Raw genomic sequence first — 26,893 nt, 5'->3', positions numbered from 1 at the left:
CCTCATATCATCTCCCACAATTTCGCCAACAACTTCTCCCTTCCACAACTCCTTCCCCCTCTTCCTCCTCCCCACGGACATGCAGATCCACCAAATTATATGGATTCCCATTCCCCTCAACCTGACGACAGCGGATGAGAACACCAGCACCATCAACCCGGCCCTCTCATTTCCTGTCTCCCTTCCCTTTCTTTTCTTCATACTCCCTTTCATTTATACAATGACCTATGGATATACCACTGATAGCAGGATCAGAGGCAACCCTTACTTCCTGCCCATTCTACAACCCAACCTTGACCTCTGCCCCACACACAACCTGAGACACCCGGACACAGACGCCCTACCTGTTCATCGGCCCCATAGCTACCTAACAGAAAAGAGATTTCTTAACCAGGATGCTCATATTCCCCCACAACCATCCGTTACCATATGACACTGCGGACACCACAGAAAGAGCCCACCGAGAGCCGGAGGCCCCTAGCCCCTATCTCCTACCTTTCCCCCTCCATGACTACCTTTGCATCCTTCCCTTCCCATTCTCGTCCATATGTACTTATGTACCATCTCATCCTAATTACCATTGAACGAAGTTGCTGTACCTGGCTGCTGGATGATGATTACCCATGCTATGTACCCCTCCCTATGTCGTCCTAATAAACAATTGGAACACAAAAAAAACACTCAAATTAATTTTTCAGGTCAAAGCTGTTTCTTTCCCATTATAAGTGTTCAATCGCTCCTTTTAAGCACATGCTAAAAAAATGTTGTTATAGTATACTGTAGTTCGCAAATAAATAGTAGACACTTTGAGTTCAATGCTAACTTGTGTTGTGACTTAAGACTATATTATTGCTCTCAGGATTGTCCTTACTTTACTAAATAACTTAAAACGAATGCCTCTAAGCTTGTCCATTATTCCCATTCAGTGACCTCAGCCCGTTGCTACTCTTTTTAGATGGTTCCACAATGTTGCTAGTTGGGAAATCTCGGACTCACACCCCCCTAATGATTTTTACTGAGCTACGCCCCAGCTCATGATTATTACCTGCTGTGACTGGAAAAAAATGCAAATGTAAGACTCCTCAGTAGACTCTCCCTATGTTAATGCGGTCATAGATAAACATACAAACTGTGCAAGGTTCCCTTCTCAAACACAACAGGCTTGTAAAATGAACAAAAGAACAAAATGAGTGTCCTTCAAAACACACTTTATTAATTACAAATGTAGTCAGCTTGTTGGGAGCTCGGTACAGCACTTCTTTCCTTTGCAGAGCAATACACATTTTAAGTGGATTATGGCCTTCTAACTTGTAAAGCTGTACTGAAGAAAAACGAAAATAAAACTAGTCAAAAACAAGAATATCTTTCTCCAATACTTTTACTATATGTTGAGTACAAGTGGTTTTATGATGAGCCTTAGCGACTTACTCAGATGTCATTGTGGACCAGTCTAAATGGTCCCTCTCTCTTTAGAAGAGGGAGTACTGATCTCGAACTAGAAAAGGAATTTTTGCTGCAATAACAAACAATTCACCCTGAAACATCTTAATGATACGTTGAACGTGTACTGCATTCTGACCCAAAATGCAATTTGTCAACTTGTTTAAGTTATAAGTATATTTTAATTGCTTTAAAGGTCAAAAGGAAAATGAAAAATATGTGCAATATTGTGCATTATTTGCAATTTCAGAAAACCCTTTAAGGTTTCCCCTTTTAACGGTTCAAACGAGGTAGAATAATTGACAAACCACACAAATCTCTAGAGAGAGATTCCTTCCGAGGAGTCACACGTGTTGTGATTTCACACAAGTAACTTGTGACAATGTGATCACTTTGTCCATGACAGCGCTCACTTGGAAATCACTTTGCCTATGACAGCGCTCCCCCTTTTGCTTTCAACAGCAGTTTTCAAAATGGTGTCATTATTCTGACAGAGCACCACACTCTATACGTAAACAAACAAAAGTATACTTTTCTACACCATAAATGGAGTATGTTTCGTGTTGGATTCGTTCAGCAGCTGTCTGAATTGTACTTTCTCTTAAACGATCCATATAGTATTGTGCACCAGTAGAAGAACAATGCTTAAGAACAGAATAAATAATGATGGACAAATTCGGGGTAAGTAATGGTGTACCACTTTGTTATTTTATATTGCTCGGCGTTTTTGTGTGGCTCCCTCGACTTGCTCAGATCTTCATAAACTGGAGTTTATGATTATTTGTGAATCAAACCCAAAATGCCTCGTTTCAGATGTAAAATAGGGAATGCCCATTTGATCCACACGGCCTCTTGAATTCGGTAGAAGTTCAAAAATATTTTCAGGAGTCTCCAAGTTCAGCTCTCTTTCTGTTTGAATTTTTTTTGGTTATGTTGCTGCATGTTGTCATTTGCCATTACAAATTAGGACAAGTACTCAAGTCAATGTTTCTGGATTTGACGAATGAAATCCTAACTCTGAAACGTCGAGTGTTCTTCACCATTATTGGCAAGGCCGTTTGGTGATACTTCATTCACAGTTCTACTTTTGATTCGCAAATGAATGTTACTAGTCTTACACTTTAATTCCGAAAGTTATTACTCAAAAAAATCCACCAAAGTTTCTTTCATTTACAAAAAAACTGGAAAATGTTAAGTTGGACTTTCTAGGGACACACATATGGCTAACTTAATTTAACCTATTACAAACAGTTGTTACACTTATTTTGCAACATTATAGGTTTCCATATTGCAAGTGGCTGCTTTAGTGGTTGAGACATATAGGACAAGTGTTGCTCACAAAGTGCTATGGTTGTTTAAACTTTACTGACATATCCTTTTACATTATTGGGACTTTATATACAAATGAGTGGTCAGTTCAACATTCAATACAAACATAGGTTCTGTTAAAGTCTTTTCATTGCTGAATTAATGTAACATTTGTGCACTGATCAAATTCTACACATTGGAGATTCAATGGAGAACTGGATATTTCTCTGCAGGAATGATCACCTTAATTTTAGGCTGAACTTTAAAACATATATATTTGCAATATTCTCCGATTATGTTTCGCTGGGTAATAGCCGAGATCGTTCTTCGTCTGTACCATCTATATTGGGCGATGCCAATCTGATTAAAAAGAAACAGAAATACGTGAATGTTTCAGAGTTTCTTTGACCTCAGTGTTTTTCACAAAGAACTAGGACATGCCAATATAGAATATCGAAGATAAACCATAGAACCGCATTCAACTGACCCTTATTGGTTAACAAAGGTATTTTCACAAAAGAAGTTAAGTAGTTATCAACAGCATCTTTTTTTGTGTCACAGTGGCCTTCTTGCTCCCTCACAGACCTTATGTCATTTTTGCTCGTCAATGCACTGTCATATCAATGATTCACTTCTAATATCGCTGTATGTTTAATGAGACACAAAATCAAGACATTCGAGTGCCAACCTGCTCTTTGTTTTGTAACATTGCATTAACAAAGGCTGTTTATCAATCTGCACTTGGAGAAGCGGGTGGGTGGAAGAAACAGCCAACATGGATAATATGCAATGCACCGAAGACAGCAAGGCTGAGACATATGCAGCACAGAGTGGATAAAATGGAAAAGGCTAAACTTCAACAGATAAAATGGCTGTTTCGATGCTGTAAAATTGCTTGAATTCTATGCTGTACCTTCAGGCTGAAACAGATTTTTTTTTATTTGAAAGGGTAAATATGGTGGCTTACTTAACAGCATTTAATCACGTCAATATATGTTTAACTGTGAAAGATAAAGTGGATTTAAAGGAGCAAACACACATGCCATAAAAGTGTTGTCATAAAAAACCTTTAAATTGAGTTCCTACCAAGTAAAAACTGAGACAAAGTTAAAGTAGGAAAACAAGAACTACAAATCAACTAAAAATTACCAAGAGAAAAAGTTATGAAACGGAATAAGTGAATGGTCGGCATAAAGTAAACAAAGACATTGCCTGGAAATGTATGACAATACACCTATCGTCCTCTAACCTGGAGTTACTGACAACATCTGTTAACCTGAAACTGGAGTAGAGACTTGAACCACACCCCATTGCTTTTAAATTCAGCAACTTAATTCTACAATCTTTAAAAGGAGTGACTCACCTTTTTTTAACCAGGCTTTCTCTGAAGTAGAATATTCCTACTGACAGACCCTGAAAAAATTGTCACAAGTTAGTATACCAAAACGCTAAGAATATAGTTTGTATACATTAACTGAAACACACTTAAGAACAAACATCTGCCAAGACGTCTGCATTTGAGTGTGTGGGAAATATAGCCAAACATTGGCACTCAGTATTACCAACGTTTTGCATATAACACTTTGAACGTTTGTAGTAAATAGCCTTGTAAAATGAAACGTGATTTTTATGGCTTGGGCACCTAAGACAATTTAAAAACTTCTCATCCTTCACATTTCCTTTTTTGTTTTTGCTGAAAACCACAAATTAAATATTGTTAGGCAACGGATTGCTTACAAGCGCATAATAAGTCACTCGTGCTATTCCTGGGCTAATACGATGGGTCACAATGTGCATTTAAGGACCTTGCGATGTGTTATTTAGTGGCATTTGTTTATTCCACATTCTGTACCTTGTCTATCCGCATATCACTTTTAGTACTTGCCACATAATTCTGAGGTTTCCATTGCTGAACTAAGTCTGATACAGCGTGATATGTTATTGGTGCTGTGAGTATCTGTCTTATTGACAAAAGTTATGGGTCTGTGATTGTGGGGTGTGTGTGCAAAAGCCTGTGATCTTTAAAATTTGCAGCATGCAACTTTTAAGACAGTAGTCCCACTATCTGCTGAAAGGAGATGTGGCAAGTGCTTTTTCTTACCATTATTGAATTTATCACTGCTGTGCTGGACGCATGTCAGATAAATCTGAATAATATGTTCTGACCGATGGCTGTGCAAATCATACCATGGAGTGAACTACTGTTACAAGCATAGTAATAGCTACATGGCTTATCTGTACTTCGTTGGATGCATGAAAGGTTTCTTGTCAACTTTGTTCTGTTAGTTGTTTTCTGTATTTTAGTCACAAGACTGACTGCAATACCTGGGCTATTTTGGATGTATGCGATATTTCGATAATTTGTATATTGTTGAAGGTTGGAATATTCTGTGGGAAAAAGCAGGCAGTACTATATAATATTTAAATAACAGATATTACAATTATTAAGTTACATTGAACAGTGACAAAACACAGTTGAGGACCCTAGTGTCACTATCCCAAAGGGGAAGAGTACTATACTGTGTTAGATAATATACCTGTTTTTCCTATTAATTGTGACATATGAAGACTATAAGCATTGTTTTACAAAGTGATACTTCATTTAACATGTTCTGTTGATCGCTTGTCTTACAATAAATATATCACATAATTTGGCTTCATGTCTCGCTGAATAAAGGAGTGTTACTGTATCAGTGTTTGTTTAGTCGATATGCATACTTGAGCCAATTGTGTCTGATGCTTTGTTGGATCCTCAGAGTCTGGAGGGTTTTAAGAAGAGTCTATTGGTCACTGAAAGAGAGGTGGCGTCTATGAACCTATATGCAAATCAGTGATAATACAGTGATGCTGATCCTTGCAGATCCTGCATAACATATTCATATTGTTCTTCTTTCAGTTATGCATAACTCATTCCCTAAGGCATGTATAACTCACGCCCTCAACATGTACTACTGCTTACCACACATATTACATCAGTTATGACATGTTCTATGACATCATTGATAATATACCTGCACCATTTGCACATTTGAAGTGAAATCATTGATGACAAAACTTTCCATAGTGGTGGCACAAGTTCTAATTACCTTAGGGCATGAGTTCTACTTACTGGAGATAAGTTCAGTGGTTTTGTTATATATCTTTTAACTGACATATACAACTAACTAGAACATCCCTTTAACCTTGTTTTTATATATATATATATATACATATATATATAGATTTAAAACCTCCTTACTCCGGGATATGCTGCCGCCTCCAGAATAGCGGGTGTGTCATCGCGAAAAGACCTCCTTAGTCAGGTCTTTAATATTTTCACCTTTCCCATGAAACAACATGAGTTGATGACACCATGTGTGGGCCAAAATGATTTATTTCCAAGTCAACCCTTCGGAATCATTTCACCTGACCAGCAGGCTTCTTCACCAATATTTTACATTTTAGCAGTTGCCATTTTAACTGCTGTGCACTACCTGAACAATCACGTGACAGAACTACAGAAAGAGTATAAGCTTAAAACAAACCATAATTGCATACATGTATTTTTCAACAAACTGCCCATGTACATTGTAATACATTGATTGTATCCTATAATATGCAATGGCTCACCTATTTTTTATGATGTGACGTCATCAGCAGTGCATTGCGGGCGCGCGAGTTAGAGAATTTCAAAGGTTTTGTATGAGAGAAATGTCAGCTAACTATAACGTATGTGAAACCTATGTTTTTTTCAGTGAATTTCTAAGGTTTTTTTAAATGCTAATTCCTAACTATAATGTATTTGAAACCTATGGTTTTTTTCAGTGAATTTCTGAGGTTTTTTAAAAGCTAATTCCTAACTATAAAGTGTGTGAAACCTATGTTTTTTTCAGTGAATTTGCAAGGTTTTTTAAATGTTAATTCCTAACTATGACGTGTATGAAACCTTTGGTTTTTTCAGTGAATTTCAAAGTTTTTTAAAATGCTAATTTCCAACTATGACGTGTGTGAAACCTATGGTTTTTTCAGTCAATTTCAACGTTTTTAAAAATGCTAATTCCTAACTATGATGTGTGTGAAACCTATGGTTTTTTCAGTGAATTTCAAAGTTTTTTAAGATGCTAATTTCTGTATCAATTAATATATTTTTTATATATTTATTTTTCAACAAACTGCCTATGTATATTGCAATACATTGATTGTATCCTATAATATGCAATGGCTCACCTTTTTTTTATAATGTGAATAAAGTTGAACAGTATAGTCGACATCTTCAATCAACATATAAACAGTCAAATTTGTAAAAAAAAAATTTGTTTAGTTTCCAACGTGCGAGCAACGTGCGCGCACCTCGCGATTTAAAAAAAAAATGTTTTTTTTGCCCTTCGAGGTCCTTCAGGGACCCCCTGAGAAGGCCTAGTGGGTCAGGGAGCCTCTACCCTGCCCCCTTTTCATGTTCTCCACTTTTGCTTTGAGCTCTCCTCTGCCTCGAGGGTGATTGCACCTCGCGTTTTTTTCACCAAAAAAATGTTTTGGGGGGCCTTCGGGGTCCTTCAGGGACCCCCTGAGAAGCCCTAGGGGGTCAGGAAGTCTCTATCCTGCCCCCTTTTTACGTTTTCTACTTTTCTTTGGCTCTCTAATGCCTCAGACACAAAATGGCGGCCAACACTTTCTGGTTTCCACCGATTAGAATGTTGACAGACGTCTAACAACAAATCAGAATTCAGCTCGCGCACACCCGATTCGCGCACCGATATATATATATTTTTTCTTCTGATTTTCTCAGGAACTACTGGAAGGATTTACACCATTTAAGCAAAAGGGTGATCTGCGAATCAGACTACCATTTTGCCAAATTTCTTGTAATTCCGTTCAGCCGTTCGGGCTGTAGCCGTGTCTAATCGTCCTATGGAAAATAACATGGGGAAAACACGTTTATGGACCCCCTATTTTCTCAGCCCCCATTTGACTAATCCCCCCAAAACTTTCAGGAAAGGAGCGGGCCATCTTCTTTGAGAAATTTGCGAAGATTCCTCAACCGGCGCCAAAGTTATTCCCAATAGAATGTTGCGGATTTCCTATAAAAACTAGGTCCTAACTATAACTACCTACTGGTGATCACCAGTTGGTAATATATACATAGGCTCGTGAACAAGAGGTTGTATCCTCGAAACGCGTTGAGTGGAGCCTTAATAAAGCTCGGTTTTCCTGCACAAGTGGACCGGACATCAGGATGAATTTTGGTATATATATACACATATACACACACACACACACACATATATATATATATATATATATACACACACACACACACACACACAAACATATATATATATATATACATATATACACACATTACCTACTGGTGGTCGCCAGTAGCTAGTTTTAGTTAGGACCTAGTTTCCATAAGAAAAACATTTTTTGTTTTCCCAATAACTTTGGTGTCGTTTGACGAATCTTTGCGAAATTTTCAAAACTCGTGGGGCGCTCCGGTCAGCTCCTGTCTTGAAGGTTTCGGTGTGATTCGACAAGCGGGAGCCTAGAAAAAAGGGGCGGGTCCCAAAACGTGTTTTCTCCGTGTTATCTTCCATAGGAAACTTTAGACACGATTACAGGTCTAACTACTGAATGGAATTGCACTAAATTTGTCATAAAGGTAGCCCTTGCTTCAGAAAGAGACCTTTTTTAAATGACTAAATAAGTTCAGTAGTGCCTGAGAAAATCTCAAAATAAAAGTTTGATATATAGAGGCACAGTGGATCCGCAGACCCTTCCGACCATGAGCTTTATACTAATTGGCTGTCAACTCTCCAAACCAGGAAGTGTTGGTAGCTATCTTGTCACTAGGTAGAACGGAGTCAGTTGAAAACAGGGAAACTAAGGGGAGAAAGAAGAAAATGGGGCAAGGTAGAAACACCCTGACCCCCTAGGCCTGCTGGAGTTTTTTTTAAAACAGTTAAATGTGCGCTGGGCCAGATGAAAAAAACAAAAACAAAGCAAGGGCTTCCGCGCTTCATTAATTTTAAGCCCCAGGTGGGCCATGTCCCCGGGTATTTACAAAATGTGTAGCGGGGGCTTCCGCAGCCCCAGGGACCACCCCCTCCCCAGGGCACTAACTGTTTAAATGCGGGAGTCTATTATGGAACCCAGAGCCCCGGGGACCACCACCTCCCCAGGGTTTTGGAAAAGTTGGGAGGGGCTGTACAGCACCCCTCCTGTAGCCTTCAATGGCCCTGGGGACTGCCACCACCAAGGGCCGGCTCCTGAAGTGTCCCAGGGTGCCCACCCCTGAGACACTGCTGTTTGCTATGGTAGGGCGGGAGCACGTCTCCCGCCCTACCATAGCAAACTCTGGTTTGGATTTTGGAAGAGAGAGCAGGGAAACCTGCTTTCTCTTTCAAAATCCAAAGCAGATTGCTTTTCCACACGGGGAGCTACATGTCAGCAGTTTTCCACGTGGAAAAGCAATGCCGGCTCCCGCAGGACGCGGGGAGCCAGCAGGACCGTGGGGGCATTGGGGCTCCCCCCACGGTCCCCAACGAAGTGGCTAGGCCATGGAGGGTGGGGTCCCCGGGGTAAATAGAAAATAATTGTAGGAGCCATTTTTTTCCCGTAGAATTTGGAGTCATGAACCTAGCGCTGCGCTCAGTGCGACCCCCTGTTGTGAACGCGAGAGGTGTGCTGTTCCCAGCGTGGCTCCCTGGTGTGAACGCGAGGGGTGCACGACTCCCTGCACAGCCCCCTGGTGTGAACGTGAGAGGTGCGTGGTTCACAGCACAGCCCCCCGGTGTGAACGCGATTCCCAGCATGGCCTCTTGTGTGAATGCGAGAGGTGCGCAGTTCCCAGCGCGGCCCCCTGGTGTGAAGGAGAGGGGTGCGCGACTCCCCATCGCGCTGTGGGCGCGACACCCAGCAACATTTTTTTATTATAAACCTAGGCTATAATTTAGGATATTGGGTGGCCCTTGTGGTTATTGAGAGATTTTTGTAGCTGCCTGTAAGTGCCGATGCAGAGTCTTAAGTTATTGAGAAAGACTTTGTTTACCTTATCTGTTGAAATGTACACCATCAGTCCTGTAGATGCCATCCATATTAAAACGCAGATTATTGTTGTATATGGACCCCATACTATGGTCTCTGAGATAAGCAGAAATAGCTTTATTGACATTTTTTCTAGCTTTCTCAATCTGTGGACAAAATTGATTGGATCAGTTCCATTTCTGTCTTTGGCATATGTTAGAGCAGACAAAGGCAGTTTGGGGGAAAAGTAACAAAAATTCTGCATAGGTGTCCTTCATTAGTATTTCCAACCCCAGCCAATGTGCCTAGGTCATTGCCACCACAGTGCACATTTATGAGGTCAGGGGCTTGGAGATGTAAAAAGGTTTTAACCAAAGGCATCAATTGGTGCCACTTTAATCCTTTTTGTCCAATCCATTTAATGTCCACATTTTGCAAAGCTAGATTTTTGTCAGTACCTCTGTGCTCAGCATACCTTTTGCACCAGAAAACATAGGTGTGTCCCACAAACCACACTCTAAGCATCTTGAAGGGGAGTTGTCTGTATGTGAAGTAGGCAGTTGGTAGAATAAGAAGTATCTAAAATGGTGGATAATATGACGTTTTTAAAAAGAAGAGACATTATTGGCTGTTTAAGAACATTATAAAGTGAAAAATAGGGTGCATGTTTCTGTGTTTAAAAAGAATGTTTCCTATTGGTTAGTAAAACATGTTTGAAAGGTACATTAGATAGGATAAGCTGATATTTTGGAAAGTCAAGCACACTTGCTGTTTGAATTCGCAACATTGTGTGCTGAACTTGTGACCTGTGAGTTCAGTTGAGTGTTCCATGAACTGTTACTATGGAAACAGGCATTAAGCAGAATGGGGATAGGGTTGTAAGTTATGTGTGGCATTAACATGTGTATTTGTTATAAATATTGAAGAGATATGTTATTGCAGTGAGATTTCCCAAGTCAGTGCTATGGTTAGAAGTGGTGTGTTATTAAAAAAAAAGTTACAATTATTTGTAATATACTTTTGAACTCTCGTATGGATCCGAGGTTCCACTGCTTACGGTGCACAGTCCAGGCGAGACTCCAGAAAATTCCAGAAGTAATTTCGGTTCAGTTAGAAGTCAGTTGGCAAGGGTTGATATGTGTAACCAAAAGAAATGTGTTTTAGAATTTGAATTACCTGGGGAGCAATGTGTTTTGATATTTAAATGTATATGTGTGGAAAATGAGAGGGAAACTTTGCCATTTTTTGGTTTTGCTAAGAGCAGTGCACTATATTAATTGGTGCGCATAAGAAAATCTGGTGTGTGATTCTGATACTTCATAATCTACAAATTAATTTGAAAGGTGAGTTATCAATTTTTGAGGTGTACTATATGGTGCCTTTGTTTTTAACATGAAATATAAATCATAACATTTGAAGTTTGTCATATTTTGTAATGAAGAAATATTTATTGCAGTTTTTGGTAATGCATTTACATGTTGTTTAATATACACTTTGTATAGTATTGTGTGTGTTTTGGAATAGGGATTGCTGATTGTTAGATTTGGGGGTCTCTAGTTGGCACAGGTATGTACTTGTGACAAATAGGGACCCTTGCCTCTAGTCAGGGTAAGGGGTTACACTCCTAAAATAACCCCTGCTCACCCCCTTAGTAGCTTGGCACAAGCAGACAGCCTTATCTCAGAGGCAGTGTGTAAAGCATTTGTGACCACATACAGTAATCCAGAGACGACACTACAAACGGACACCACACAAGGTTTGTATAAAAAATAAGTATTCTTTATATAGACCTAACACAAGACCATTAAACGCCAGAAATACACAATACTATACTTAGAAACTGTAGTTTTAGCTTAATTCAGTTCAGTTCCTTAAGATGCAACACTTTGCGTCAATGTACCTTACGATGCATTGCGCTTCCACAACAAGTAATGTTGCAGTGATGGAAATGCGGCAAAGTTCCGGTGCAAAGAAATAAAGACGTGAAGATCTTACAGATGCGGCATACTTCTCCGATCATGCAAGAAGTCTCGATTCTATGCGTCAACTGCAGCAGCGACACCCTCGGCTGCGACACTCTTCTCCGACGTTGGGAGAAACTTCCGCACAATGCGATAACTACAGGGCCGACATCCATGATGTGACGGCAGCAGCTCAGACGGTGGTGCGCTTCTCCGGGGATTCGAGGCGCTTTCCTCGATGCGTTGCAATACGACAGCTAGAGTGCTGACATTCAAGATGCGACGGCAGCGACGGCGACACGCTTCTTCCTTGTTGCGAGACACTTCTCTTGATGCGGTGAAATACGACAGCTTCAGCGGCGACATCCTCCCTTGGAGTTGCGACGGCAGCAGCAGCAACACGCTTCCACTTCATGGCGCGACGCTTCTCTCGATGCAGTGCAATACGACAGCTACAACGCCGACATTCATGATGCTTTATTTAAAGTAAAGGAGTTAGGTCCAAAAGGTGTGGGAATGGCTGGACCTTATTATATACGTTTATTTAGAAAATGCCAACCCACTTTATTTGGTTTGCTCTGAATTATAAGTAACAGATCAATATTATTTTTGATATGTTAGGTATATTTATTTTTACCTTTTCTTTAGATTCTCTTTCTTGAAAAAATCATTGGTTTATGTCAGAAAGACAACACAACACATATAGCACCTATATAAATCAACTTATACAAAACATTTACCAAAACACATTATTACATAAATATATACATTCACTGTACACAACATGACTTATGGACGCCATACAACAGTTATGGGTTCTCCCCAGGGCCTTGTCACTTCTATCTTTCCTGTAGCCGTTGTTCTCCTATTTCTGATTCTGGGTCTTTGAGCTGCAATCTTTTTGTATCTTTTTACATCCGTGTATGGGCGTCCCCCTATGGCTCAGAAACATTGTAACCTTGCTAGGTCCACCGATAGCTTTGGGAGCGTCTCACTTCCCATAGTGAAGTGAGTAAGAGCTGTAGCAAGTTGTAAAGAGTGCACCCACTGAAGAGTAACCCGAAGGTAACAACGCGGCACAAATAGCGAGAGTCCGGCAGACCGCTGTAAACAAGATTGCCCGCGCATATAAAATAAGGTGAACATGAAGTGAGACGCTCCCAAAGCTATCGGTGGACCTAGCAAGGTTACAAGTGTTTCTTTGAATTTATGTGGTGTAGATAGTGTTGTGGTAGCGAGACACTCATGTATGTTTTTCAGTGATACGGTGAGACTTATAGCAGAGAAATGTGAATAGTTTCTGCTTTGTATTTGGCTATATGTAATATTAATAGTAGTAGTAGAAAGGTAAAGTATCAGTAGAGATTTATGCAGTACTTTAATCCTAAAAGGAGAGTCCTTGCAGAGCAGGTATTGCCCTGTTAGTACTGAGACACTCCTCCAATCACCCATCGAGCACCATACACTTATTAATTCAGTGCACTAATACCGAAGTACTTATAAATTCTCTATGCACTCTGTTTGCTGCACTGTAATTATTTCAGTTACTAGTTATGTACTTATAGAATGCCCAAGCCAATAACACTAGTACAGGTACGTTATTCTGTGCACTATGCATGCAGATGTCTAACCAGCTACAAACTATTGGTACACTCTTGTAAATACCAAGTTAGTACTCATGCAACCTAGGAATCTTTCTGTCAGTCCCATGCAATTCTCCGATTACTGATTCAGCCCTATCTACTTATCCTATCACTGCACCAATACCTAAGCACTTATACATTCACCATGCACTCTGTTTGCAACACTGTAAATATTCCAGTTATAATGTCATGTACTTATAGAATGGCGTAGACAGTAACACTTGTACAGCTTAGATATTCTGTGCAATATATGCATGCAGATCTCTAACCAGCTACATACTATTGATACACTCTAGTAAATACCCAGTTAGTATCCAGTCACTATCCATGCACTTGTACAATGCCTCAGGCATTAAGAGGCACAGTGAGACAGTCAAATGTGCACAACCTATGCAGTCCCCTAACTCCCTGCAGACTACTGATTCACTCCTGCAAAACTCCAGGTATTAGCCATGCAAGTCAGCAATGACACTGACACTCTCTGTCCACTCCTTCAATCATCCTAACAGAACCATGTCCTTATCTAATCTATATGCCGAAACACAAGCACTTATGAACTCACCCTGCTGTCAAATACCAGCACTCTAAGTATCTAGTCACTATGCATGCACTTGTACAATGACTCAGGCATTAAGGCACAGGGTGCTGAAGTCCAATATGCACAATCTATGCAGTGACCTAACCCCCTGCAGACTACTGATTAATTCCTGCAATACCCCAGCCATGTGCCTATGGAATGGCCTAGCCAGTAACACTAGTACAGCTACAATATTCTGTGCACTATGCATGGAGACCTCTAAGCAGCTACATACTCTTGTAAAAACACAGTTCGTACTTATGCAGTCTAGGAATCCTCTTCTCTGTCCCATGCACTTCTCTTATCACCCATCCAGCACTATCTACTTATCCAATTACTCAGCCAATATCAAAGAACTTATAAATTCAACATGCACTCTGTTTGAGGCACTGTAATTGTTGCAGTTACTAGTGAAGTTCTTATACGATGGCTTAGCCACTAACACAAGTACACCTACAATATTCTGTGCAGTATGCATGCATATCTCTAACCAGATACATCCAATTGGTACACTCCTGTAAATACCCAGGTAGTACTCTTGTAGCCTAGGAATCCTCTTGTCAGTCCCATGCACTTCTCAAATCACTTATCCACCACAATCTACATATCCTATCACTCCGCCAATAGCTAAGCACTTATACATTCACCATACACTCTGTTTGCAGCACTGTAATCATTCTAGTTACTAGTCACGTATTTATGGAATGGCCTAGCCACTAACACAATTACACCTACAATATTCTGTGCACAATGCATGCACACTTCTAACCAGGTACATACTATTGATACACTCCTGAAAATATCCAGGTAGTACTCATACAGCCTAGGAATCCTCTTGTCAGTCCCATGCATTTCTCCAATCACTTATGTACCACTATCTACTTATCCGATCACTGCACCAATACCAAAGCACTTATAAATTCAACATGCACTCTGTTTGCAGCACTGTAATTATTGCAGTTACTAGTCATGGGCAAATGTCACGAACTGTAATGCACACATGACGCGACTACGCGGGAGCATGAGTTGCGCAGCTGGCGCATACCAATCGCGCACATCACTTGATGTTATACCTATATGACGTAACACGAAGCCATGCACCCGACGCAGACCGTATGCGGATCCTTCACGACTTTTCCAATATGGTGGCTACAATACGGCTACAATACCATTTCCCAATATTCTGATTATCGCAAATTGTGAAAAATCTTGAGCCTTCCCACTCAGCTGTTGCAGTCCAATGTTCAATATGGCTACTTTATATTTTTGAATCATAATATCACAGTGCCCACCAATAAAACAGTCAAGAAAGAAACATCCCTACACTCCAGACCCTCTGGCTCCCTCCCCCCTCCCAGCCCTCCTGTCCAACGTCAAACCCACCCAACCCCCCAACCTCACTCCCCCAAGTGCCACCCTCCTCCCTGCCCCCTGCCCGTAGATTCAGAACTACCCACTCCCAAACATGGTAGAGTGCCTCTCTCCCCCTGAAATGCTGAAAATGCACAGGGTAATTAACTCCCATCCCCACCCGTTCACATCACAATTAACTTGTAGCCATGCCCTGTTCAAATTGATTAGTCCCGTTCAGATCACATCGTTTAAACCCATCAGTCTTAACCCATGCATCAGGTCCCTTGTCACGCACCTGATGAGCATACCAAACCCTCACCCATTCCTCCCCTACTTGCGCTTTCAGTTGGGCGCCGACTCTCCATCCGTAAAGCCAAGAGTCCTCACTCCTGCTCCTTCGACTGACCTTCTTCCTCTACTGGGCCATTTGTTACAGCGTCAGCTCGGCTACCTCTGCGCTGGTTAGTCCTTTCACAGCGTCCTCGTCTTTGGCTTCCCACCGTCCTCCATCCTTCTATCCAGTCCCGGACTGCCTCTGGCGAGTCAAAAAACCATGATTTGCCATCCGACTCCACCCTAAGCCTTGCAGGAAAGAGCATCGCGTACTTCACCTCACGGTCTCGGAGTTCCCTTTTCACTGCCAGAAAGCTACGATGCTGGGCCTGAACCTTGGCCGTGAAGTCAGGAAAGAAGGCCACCTTGTAGTTATCTATTTTCAGTGGGGGAGTGGATCTCGCCATCTGCAGGATAATGTCTCTATCTTGATAGATGAACACTCGTGCAATCAGAGGTCTCGGGCGCTCCCGGCTTTGGTCTACCTCCTGGTACTCTGTGGGCTCTTTCAATGGAAAAATAGCTGGACAGAGTCTTAGGCTTTAGGTTGATTCATGATGAGGTCTTCTACATATAGGTCTGCTGCCGGCCCCTCCATTTTTTCTAGAACCCCTAAGATACGAATGTTATTGCAGCAGGCCCGGCCTTTGTAATCATTGAGCTGCTGAGCCATACTCTCCTGCTTCTTCTGCATTTCGAGCATCAGTGTCTGAAGTTCTGATGTGTCCATCTGTAGGGCACTGGTGACTATCTTGAGCTCCTTGACTTTCTCGTCAATCTTCCGGAAATCCGCCCTGATTAGAGAGATCGCCACTGTGACCGAGTCCACTGAGGCACACACTCAGTTAATAGCCACCATTACATCAGGTAGGGTGGGCACCGGTCCTTCTTTAGAGGCAGCTGCTCCTCCATCTTCTCCGATTGCGGCGAGTCACCTTTTTCTCCCACTTCAGACTATGTGAATTTGGCCAGCGGCTTTTAGGCATTCGCCTTAGGTCACTTCCCACCTGTCGCCATGGATGTGCGCTAGTAGATGACCCACTAGGTGAGAACACAAGGTAGCATCGGTGGATGAGCCGCCGATCACTGGTGAGAGTAGCCAAAATCCCTCTTGGAGTCGCTGTCTGGCCTCCGCAGTCCTAAAACACAGAATGTCCAGACTGGGCCTCTGCGCTTGTCGCAATTTTCATCCGTATGGTTGAAGTGCCTGCACCAGCTTTCTTTAGGGTCCGTAACCGCACTCCAATTGTGACACTCTAGTACAATATCTCTCTCTGGGCTGGAGCTTTTAGACCCTGGGTTCAGAACGTTCCTCAAGCCCCTGCTGCAGCTCCCGTAGCATCAGCCTGTCCTTGATCAGTTGGGGAGGTTTCAAGAATCAATGCGCCCTACTGCAACCTCGACAATGTCACACAAGCGTTACCAGTACTTTGGCCCCGTAGAAGGTGGAAGCAACCCGCTGCGCCAACGCGGTCCAGATGTGGGGAGCCGTTTGGGCTATTCACCTTCAGCCTCAGGCGCCCTTTGTCGCCAGTATACGTCACTTATCTCAGGCTCCACATGCAACCATGCAGGCCCGGCCATTCTATGAGTTCAGGCACCCTGGGCAGTGGATATAATAATTTGCACCGGTATGCTACGCCATTCATCCCTACAAAGCAGTCTGAAGCGTGCTTTCCCTTTTCTGGACGTCCCTCAATTAGTGTCCAAAGTGCCACCTCGCCCGCTCTCCTCTCGTTTCCCGCACCTCACCTCTTTTCAGGAGCCGCGGTAGGCCGCAAAGCCGGGGCCTCAATTTGTGGCGTAGCGCAGCCCACTTCAGTCGAGCGGCTGCCGCGCCTCCTCTTGCCGTCTTCTACCGAAGGTCGGGTTTGCGGGCCTCAGTCCCCCGCAGCACCCGGGATGACCCTTCAGTGGGCTCCTTTGCCCTCGCGTCTATCCGAATCGTGCCAACTGCTCTGCGTGCAGCAATGCCCAGATCATTGCTCGGGGGCCTCCGGCTGCAGCTATGCCTCCCCGGCACTCACCAGCGCTAAACAGTTTGAGCGGCTGCCAAAAGAGCAGCGCCGCTCAGCCTCCTCAGGGTATCTCCGGTGCCGCCTCTTTGTACGGAGCTTCGCAGGGCTCTCACTGGGGTCTACAGGCTACAGGCTCCTCCGCTCCAAAGATGCCACACCTCCCTCTCTCACCGTCAGGGAGCCGCCATTATGGCTCCGGTCGGAGTCTTTGGAAAGGGGGTTATAATCCTCGTACACACTGCCGGACCAGCCAGTCTTCCGGGGGGGGGGGGGGGGGGGGAGGTAGGGAAGGAATAAAGACGATTTCAGGAAATTTGTAGCCGTGGACGGCGTCGGATAGGGCAGGATAGACGTGTTGGGAACAGTAGCTCCGTTAGGCAGCGGGCATTCTCGTTGGCTGCTAGCCATGCCCCGCCGGCAATGATTTCTAATACACAAACAGTAACGTAATTCAAACAGCTGATTACATATATAAAATAAAAATGTATATTACCTAATGGACTGGCCGATGTAAAGTGCAAATTTTCACAGAAATAAAATTATGCAAGAACAAATATCCTCAGCATATGGATGTCCTCAGGTTAGAATGCTGATTTTACTGCAATAGTGTCTACGGTTTAAGGTACATGTGCATATGTTTCACAAAATGCAGGGTAAAGTACCCTATTTAAATATACACACGTGTAAGCCTATACATGCAAGTTGTTCAACTTTATGCATACTTTAAAACTCATTATATTTAATTAGTTTTGATAATGATGAGGATGAATTAACTTTCCCCCTAACATTTTGTAACATCAAGGGCATGTGTGGACATTTCATACTGCACTAATAGAAGTCAGGGTACGCGATTTTAAATCAATGTAAAAGTTACTCTAAACTATCTAGCATAAAAGGAATAGGATAACATATCATACTGCACAATTGGGGGATTGCGTACCTCATTTGAAGTTAAGGTAACAATTCACCTAAACTATTTAACATAAAGTGCATGTGCTAGAATTTCCTATTGCAAAGATGGAAGATAAGGTGCCTGATATAAAGTGCATATCCAGTAAATAAATTATAAAGTGCCAGATGGAAGGTACATGTGCATCTTGAACTGTAGAATACATAAAATACTAACGCCAATTATTGCATACTTAGTTTGAACTCAATTTATTCATATGTCCTATTAATTCAATATCCTGTCTAGGATATTTGTACTCCTCAATTTAAATACATTCTACGTCAGCTAATACACTTAAGCTAGGACTCTCCTTATCATATTCAGATACAGGTTTATCTTCTATTATTCTACCCATCTGGTCACCAAAACCAAACATGTCTGATAACTTGAAAGGTGAACATATTGTTCTGCATGCACATTAGGTCTCTGCGGATCTCTGTACCCAATATTATGATCATCAACATTAACTCCTGATTTCATCCTCCCGTTTTCTAGGCTATAAGATGGATGCCATAAATACTCATAATAAGTCAGGCCTATTTATTGCCACCATATGCCTCGCAGATATGTTTTGCTATTGCAAAACAAATCTCAAAGTCAAAAGAAGAGTGCACACTCCTGAGTTGACAAGCAAGAAAGTTTATTATATCAAAGTGACATGCAACAGAGTTACCCAATGTGTTTTAGCATCACAGCTTTGGTGCCTTGTGCAAGGCTCTGATGCCAAAATGCATCAGGTTACTCTGGTACCTTTCACTTTGTTGTTATAATAAGTTTTCTTGCACGTCAGCTCAGGAGTGCATGCTCTTCTTAGCCTTGAAGATTTAGTGGATTATTTACAGGGTTTTACAATGAGGCTCAGGGAGGGGGGCAACACACTATCATCCACCTTCTATTAATTGGCGAACCCCAGGGGATGGGGTTCTCAGGGCCTAAATCAGCTTGGCGAGAGAAGCCCATACACCCACTCCAGGGTCATTTATAGTAAAAAAAAATTCAGTGGCTGACATTTTTTTAAATGCAATCCTACAGGAGTACAGCGGGATCGCAGAAAAATACATATTTCTGCAGAAGATTTAGCTCTGGGGCTAGAGGGACAGGGTACCCCATACACTGCCCTTTATATATTATTTTTAACTAATTGTCAATTCAAGGGACTATGTTCCAAGATGTTTTAGCCAGCTAATCAGAGTTCTAGTTCCCATTCCATGGGACCTACACTCCTGCAGGAACGGGATGGCCTGAGAAAAACAAAGTTCTCTAGGCCAATCAGGATGCTTTATTTTTTTTAATTTGAGCTTGAGGGACTCTTGCGAGAGTCACTCAAACCCAACTGTCCAGATATACAAATATATTTGTCAATTATTATCCCAAAAACCACTGAACGGGTTTTCACCAAATCACAAAAAGCCTGCTTTCTGGGCCAAGTTTGAGCTTTTCTGCTATATTTAATGCAATTCAGCAAGTTGCCTCTGCGGTATTCCTGTTAAATATTGCTATAGAAAACTGAAGAGTTGAGGAGGAAGACACTTTGTTCTGTGAAGATTCACCAAACAGCGCCAACGATGAACCAACAACGCGACGTTCTACTAGCTCGAAAACCCGCTGCCTCCACCTGCTTTATTTTATCTATTAGTGCTTCCTGTTGAAGCTAACTTAGTAACTTTTTTAGGATGGCGCTGGCAGCTTGCCGGCGCCATCCTAAAATATTTACAACTTCAAGCTTGAACTTTTGCCCCCCGAATCTGCCGCTTGCGGATTCACGGTAAATTTGCAGGAGTTCGCGGATTGCGGATTTACCGAAAATCCGCGAGCGGAACGGATTTTGCGCTCACACCTATTCATAAGGGTTCTTGGAAAGCAGGCAGGGGCTAAATCACCACCTGCATAATATCTACGTACAAGATTCATCCCATACGTCATCCTCAAAATACAACAAGGCTAACACAAGAAACAAGAGACAAAGGAACCCTAGATACTTTCTGTATAAATACAGCACATCTTGCTAGTGTTAGCTAGAGGAGACCGAGACTTCCAGCCTGCACACTGACCAGAGAATCTGCTGAAGACGGCTGGAATGCCAGAAACCGGTCCTCAGAAGCTTGTTTTCGGTCCAGGGAAGGCATGGATTGGCAGTTCGGGCTGGACTGTTTCAATGAGGCACAGGGTCAGACTGGTTTGCATATAGCCATGTCTAAACTGGGGTGGCAGAGTGGGCTAAAGAACGGTGATGGATTAAACCCAGATCTTTTGACTGGGTGTGAGTGTTTGAATGGTTCAGATGCTCCGTCCATTACCACCCCCTTTTGTACCGCAGAGAATCTGAGGCTCCTGCATGCAGACGCTCCAACTGACAGTGGTTTAACACATCCCTCGTAGGATGTCCAACTCGAGGCCAGGACGGGGTCCCACACTCTCTCACTTCAGGTAATGGGGTTAGACATGCCAGGTACTCATAGGTACATCTAGACAGGCATCGTAGGAGTATGAGCTTTCTTTTTATCATGCATTTTATACTCATGTATGTATTCATGATCATTGTAAGATGGGAGAACTGTACTATCCTTTTATATTCTCTGTACTGCTAATTATATATATCCGCTACTGTCTAACTGTTGTTGCAGCACATTTATTTTACACTAAAAGAACAACTGTACAATAAATTCTTATTGTAGCACGCCCAGCTGTTTCTTCTGTGAACTCTCTGAGACCGAATAAGTGAGCATCACGATTCTGAAGGATCAGTGTTGTCATGTTCTGAGGTTGCCAGAAACTATTCTCTCCCCAATAAGAGGAGATTCTAGTGGCATTGTGAGCTAGCTAATGCAAACAGGCTAACATTCTCAGTGGGGGTGTTCGGAACCAGTCTGCCACCAGACCCACAGTTTATGTTGTACGAACCTGCAGAGTCTGTATAGGAATATATAGGAACTACACAACACCCTGTTGTTTGCACTTAGCCCACCCAAAGAAAACACAAAAGTGATCAAGGGTCCAAGGGATGTTATAGACTTGGATTGATTCCCCAGATCCTTTACGATCAACAACAAACAGATAATCTATTAGTTGCCTATTTAAGGAGAAAGATAGCAAAACAACTCGGTCATCAAGCGTAAACCACAAGAGGATATAAAAAGTTATAAAGTAAAGAGACCCTTAAATAGTTGGATTCCCATCACTCACCAACGTGATCATTATCATCATTTGGGTATCCATCCTACCTTCCACTAGCCCTCTTGATCATAGAGGGGAATTCGGTGGATTGTTTCCTCAAAAAGGGTTGTGTAGGAAAAAAGGAGATTAGGCTCACATGGAACCGTAAGGGAAAAACCCCACAGTGTATGTGAAAATAACAGGTACAGTGCAATAGTGAGAGTAAAAAAGGATATACAAATGAGAAAATTATTTATTGGGATATCTATTGTAATCCTTATTAAAAACAGTGCAAAGAAGCAGTTTCCAAAATAGCTGCTTATACCAGTGGTCGACATGTTTCAGCCAACAGGACAAATGGTCCACGGCTTTCTTCAGGACCTTCTGTTAATAGTATAGCTACTGCATAGAATCTATTGTGTCCAAAATCTAGTGACAAATAAAGAGAGAAGCAATAAAATACGAAAAATACACGTGAAGGTTGAAATTAATACAACTTCTGATGCCAATTACAGATCCTACGTATAGACGAGTTGTGGAGGTCACCTGTAAAAGAAATTTAGATCATGGTACTCTTAATGACAGAAAAAGGTTATAGGTGTAGAATCTTAACAACTGGTGAATAATACAGAGGTATATGCAAATTATTAGCCTCAAGACAGCTTCAAGCTTGTAATGTATTATAATGGGAAAAAATTGTTTTGCTCACTCGTCTGATACGAGGACTGGACCGCACCTCGCTTGGTACCCACTCAGGTCGATAAGGCCCCGCTCTGACAAACATAGATGGAAGAGGGACATGTACAAAATAGATCTTGTAAGTAACTGTATCAGACTATTTACCTAGTCCCTCCGTCTCCCATACGTTATGTAAGTCTGTTAGGTGATTTCGCTGTCAACTGATCAGAGAATTCAAATTACACTCAAGTGTCTAATGTGAGGTTTAAAACACCTTATAAAACAAGCATTTGCAATGCAATAAGTCTAGAATTATTAAAGTTTGAGCTATTGGCATTGCTGTCAGAACTTCCAGGACTTCTTTATAAGAAAAATTTAAGACCTCCAGGGTGAAATATCCCGGACGTCAATCTTTGACTGTCCATCACATATTATGCCGGATACCCCCGAGGTACACCACTTCTTAAACACATTACCCTTGATTACTAAGGAGATGTTGGCTAGTCTGGCAGAGAGAGTAAATTCTGGCTCTCAGGCAGACCCCTGCCCACCTAGTGTTTTCAAGCTCGCGATGTCGGGATTTGAAGAGGATGTGCTTACCCTCTTTAATAGATCCCTAGAGATGGGACAGGTCCCAATTTCTTTCAAAGAGGCTAGGTTGATCCTGCTTCTTAAGAAACCTGGGGCCGACATTAAAAATTAAAAAAACTATAGGCCCATTTCTCAATTACCTTTTCTAGCCAAAATGATTGAGCAGCACGTTCTGATGCACCTTTCAAAACATCTGGAGACCAACGCTCTGTTAGAGCGAAATCAGGCTGGCTTTCGAAAACATCATAGCACGGAGCTGGTGATGGTATCCATCCTGGACGAATTAAGATGTAGAGCTGACAAAAAGATCCCCGGGGCACTGGTGCTCTTAGATCTCTCAGCCGCGTTCGACACGGTGAGTCACAACCTACTGTTGAAACGCATGAGAGATCTGGGCAACGGGGGGACCGCCCTGGGCTGGCTAACTTCATTCCTGCAGGGAAGATCGCAGAGGGTCCAGCTGTTAGATCTGGTCTCTACATCAGCGGCTATAACCTGTGGAGTACCACAGGGATCTGCCCTTTCACCGCTCCTTTTTAACATATACTTACAGCCACAGATCTCTGCTCTTAATCAGATGGAGTGTCAGATTTACAACTATGCCGATGACACACAGATTATCATACAAATTGAGGATTCACCTGGAGCCAAAGCCAGGTTACATAACATATTAAAGTTCACGAGTAATTGGATGTCCTCCAACTCCTTGAAGATCAACCAAGAGAAGACCGAAGTGTTGCCCATTACCATCTCGGGCAACCCATGGAACGATCACCTCTGGCCTCAGGAGTTGGGTAGGACCCCGACACCAGCTAGGGTGGTGAAAAGCCTAGGCATCCACATTGATGGTAACCTATCTATGAAAAACCAAGTGTCGTCGGTGGTGGGCACATGTGTTGGCCTCTTAAGGCAACTCCGGAAAATCTCTCCAATGCTGTCTTTTTCTACTTTAAGGACGGTGGTGTCCGCAATGTTTTTAGGACGTTTGGACTATGGGAACGCCCTCTATGTTGGGCACCCTCAGCAACAACTCTCGAGACTGCAAATAGTGATGAACGATGCAGCTAGACTGAACTTTGGAAAATCCAGAAGCACGCATGCCTCTCCTCTTTTATGCCAATTACATTGGCTCCCCATTAGGTAGAGGATTTTATTCAAAGGTCTGTGCATCGCACATAAAGCTGTCTATGGTAATGCTCCTAGCTACATTAAAGCCAGACTGGTGCAGTATATCCCTAGAAGGACCCTGCGCTCGTCTGAGGACACTCTTCTGGTTAGCCCGCGCTACCGCATGACCACCCTCGGTGGACGTGCTTTCTCAACTACCCTACCGGCAGCTTGGAATAAGTTACCACTAGGCTTACGGAAGGAACCGAATCTACTGCCTTTTAGGCGAATGTTAAAAACGGTGCTCATTCGAGAACCGTGGGGTTTGATATAATTTGGTTGCCTGTTTTCTGTAACGATCAGTTTTCGAGTACAAGCACTTAGAGACCAATCGGTGATAATGCGCTATACAAATGGAATAAAATAAATAAATAATAAAAAAAAAAAATAAGTAATGCAACACCAAAAGCTCAAACTTTAATAATGCGAGACCTATTGCATTGCAAATGCTCGTTTTAAATGTGATTAATTCTTTAAAATAATCTAATATAGAAGAAGGATCACAAGTAAGACGATCACACTAGGAAAACGAGAGCACATGATATTTTGAAGAAAATAGTAACGCTCAAAAGAGAATATTCGGACAGCCTGCAATGACAAAATTACAACGAGGTGGGTCTGGATTTGGGGGAAGGCGGCGAGGGTCAGAGAGGCCTTATGCAGGTGTCTGGTGGGAGGGGTGAAGAGTCAGGTGGTTGTTCAGTCAGGTCCCGTGTTGTGGAGGGCTTTGTAGGTGAGTGAGCAGCTTGAAGTGGAGTCTCTTCTTGATGGGGGCCAGTGCAGGGGGCCGAGGTGGGGGGGTGGTGTGGGATGTCTTGGCAGATCCAGGGAGATTCTTGCTGCTGCTTATGGAAGGATCGACTCTCTCACCTTCGCTCTTGTACTTCTGCCTCCATATCCTCTCCCTGTTGGATATCGTCACAAACAGAAGGCCAGTGGCAGTTTAGTGTTCTCCTACATCGCCCCTAAAGCATCTGTCTCTACACAAGTACTGCTGATTACTCATAGAAGTGCAGCGGGACACTGGCCGCCTGCCCTTGGGTTCCCTCACCGCAGGTTTGTTAAGATGAACAAAATCCTCTCCCAGGGCATCCCCGATCCGTGGTGCCGGGCCCTGGGTGACACACTCCAGTGTGTGCTGTGTTAACCATCATTGGCGCACGCCATCCATGGCGCCAGGCCCTGGGTGACGCACTCCAGTGTGTGCAGTGGTGACAATTTGTGGGGCACAGCACGCGTGGCACTGGCCTTGGGTGACGCACTCCAGTGTGTGCAGTAGTGACAATTCGTGGGGCACAGCCTGCGTGGCACTGGCCTTGGGTGACGCACTCCAGTGTGTGCAGTGCTGCCCTCCCCTCTACCCGTGTGTCCTTGCACGGTTTATGTTCACCATGATACTATGTGCTTCTTTGTTCCTGTGCACCTCACAAGTGTCTGCCCCTTCACCGTGGTGGTGTACCACACACACTCAGCGTGAAGGAGTTTTTTGGGGTGTGCCAGGCCGCTCTTTGTGGTTGTTCAAAGTAAGGTACATGTGGCCTTTCTATTTACAAATGACCAGTTGCTTAAGGAATGACTTACTTCATTGTTTGCTGTTGCGCTGAAGTCTCCGGGGCGCCACCTCCCAGTGCTAGTGCTCACAGTACTAACATCTTAAACACATACCCTCTGCCAGATACAGTTCATCTGATATATTTTTTTCACATCATTGTGATACTCTTTTTGGTCAAACTCCCATATACATCTTCATTTCAAATGGACATTTTTTATACATTTAAAAAGTTATATACACACCAGTGAATTGTGTTTGTCTATTATTGTTGTTCTAGATCTTTCTGAATAGTTTTGACACTGTTAAGATTTGTAAAAACAAAGCACAAGAATGGCACACCACTGTCATAGAAAGCAACTGTAAAATGGCAACCTCTTCAACTTTCCACTCTATCATCACAAGAAAGGCAGCAAATGAAATCATGTCTTTCATTTAGACTACTGCATCTCTACTTGTAAATGGTTAGCATCTGTTAACCCTATCCCTCTCTTTCAAATAGAGGTTCCTGTTGATGCATGTTAAAACCTATAGCTAGCTTCATTTTTTTTATTTTAAATACTGAACAACAGTTTATTACATAGCCCAGAGTTGGGAATGAAACCTTGCCATTATTTAAATTGTGTCATCAACCGACATATTTAAAAACAAATATTCTATCTCTTTAACACCCTTCCCCCCAATAAAGTCTCAGTTCAGTGTACCTATCAACCAAGTGGAACCAGTAGGTCACAAGTACACAGCACATTCTAGAAGGAACATGCTACTTCCAAATAAGATACAGCAGATGTGCTTTACTCCACAGATTCAAAAGCATATTCATGTCTGTATTACATTTAATTTTTAAACAACAGCAAATAAAAAGACTTCTTGCTAAGGCTTCCAACACACTACCTAAATTTTACTCACTTTCATGCGGACAGCATCTAATGAAATATTTCTTAAAAAAAAATTAGAAAACACCTCCATTTTAACTGCTTTTCCTTTGTATAACTACCTCATTCAGATCTAGCCTTCTCCTGACTACTATTTTTCCTTCACTTCAAAATGCTTAGAGTATGAATTGTGGGATTCAGCTATATCTATTGAGCTAAAGAGGCTGCAAAAAATAGAGGTATTGACAGGGACATGGGTTTTCCAAATGTGCAGATTACTTGGTTTGTTTTTGGAA

The 26,893-nt window shown here is 42.4% G+C and overlaps 1 protein-coding gene across 2 annotated transcripts in view; it reads right to left on the bottom strand.

Moving 5' to 3' along the window:
- Nucleotides 1-1,191: 1,191 nt before the first annotated feature.
- LOC147708847 (MFS-type transporter SLC18B1-like) overlaps nucleotides 1,192-26,893 on the bottom strand; it is a 721,944-nt gene continuing 696,242 nt past the window's right edge. For both annotated transcript variants that reach the window (XM_086927467.1, XM_086927468.1), the window contains 2 exons: nucleotides 4,112-4,161; nucleotides 1,192-3,108 (listed from right to left, as the gene is read on the bottom strand). In XM_086927467.1, the coding sequence (XP_086783593.1) occupies nucleotides 3,042-3,108; nucleotides 4,112-4,161 (117 nt within the window). In that variant the 3' untranslated portion in view covers nucleotides 1,192-3,041. The remainder of the gene's footprint in view (nucleotides 3,109-4,111; nucleotides 4,162-26,893) is intronic.

Source organism: Lissotriton vulgaris, chromosome 6 (assembly GCF_964263255.1).
Source record: "Lissotriton vulgaris chromosome 6, aLisVul1.2, whole genome shotgun sequence".
In the NCBI taxonomy this organism is placed as follows: domain Eukaryota; kingdom Metazoa; phylum Chordata; class Amphibia; order Caudata; family Salamandridae; genus Lissotriton; species Lissotriton vulgaris.
Note: the sequence above shows the minus strand (reverse complement) of the source record. Positions and strands in the feature narration are given on the sequence as shown.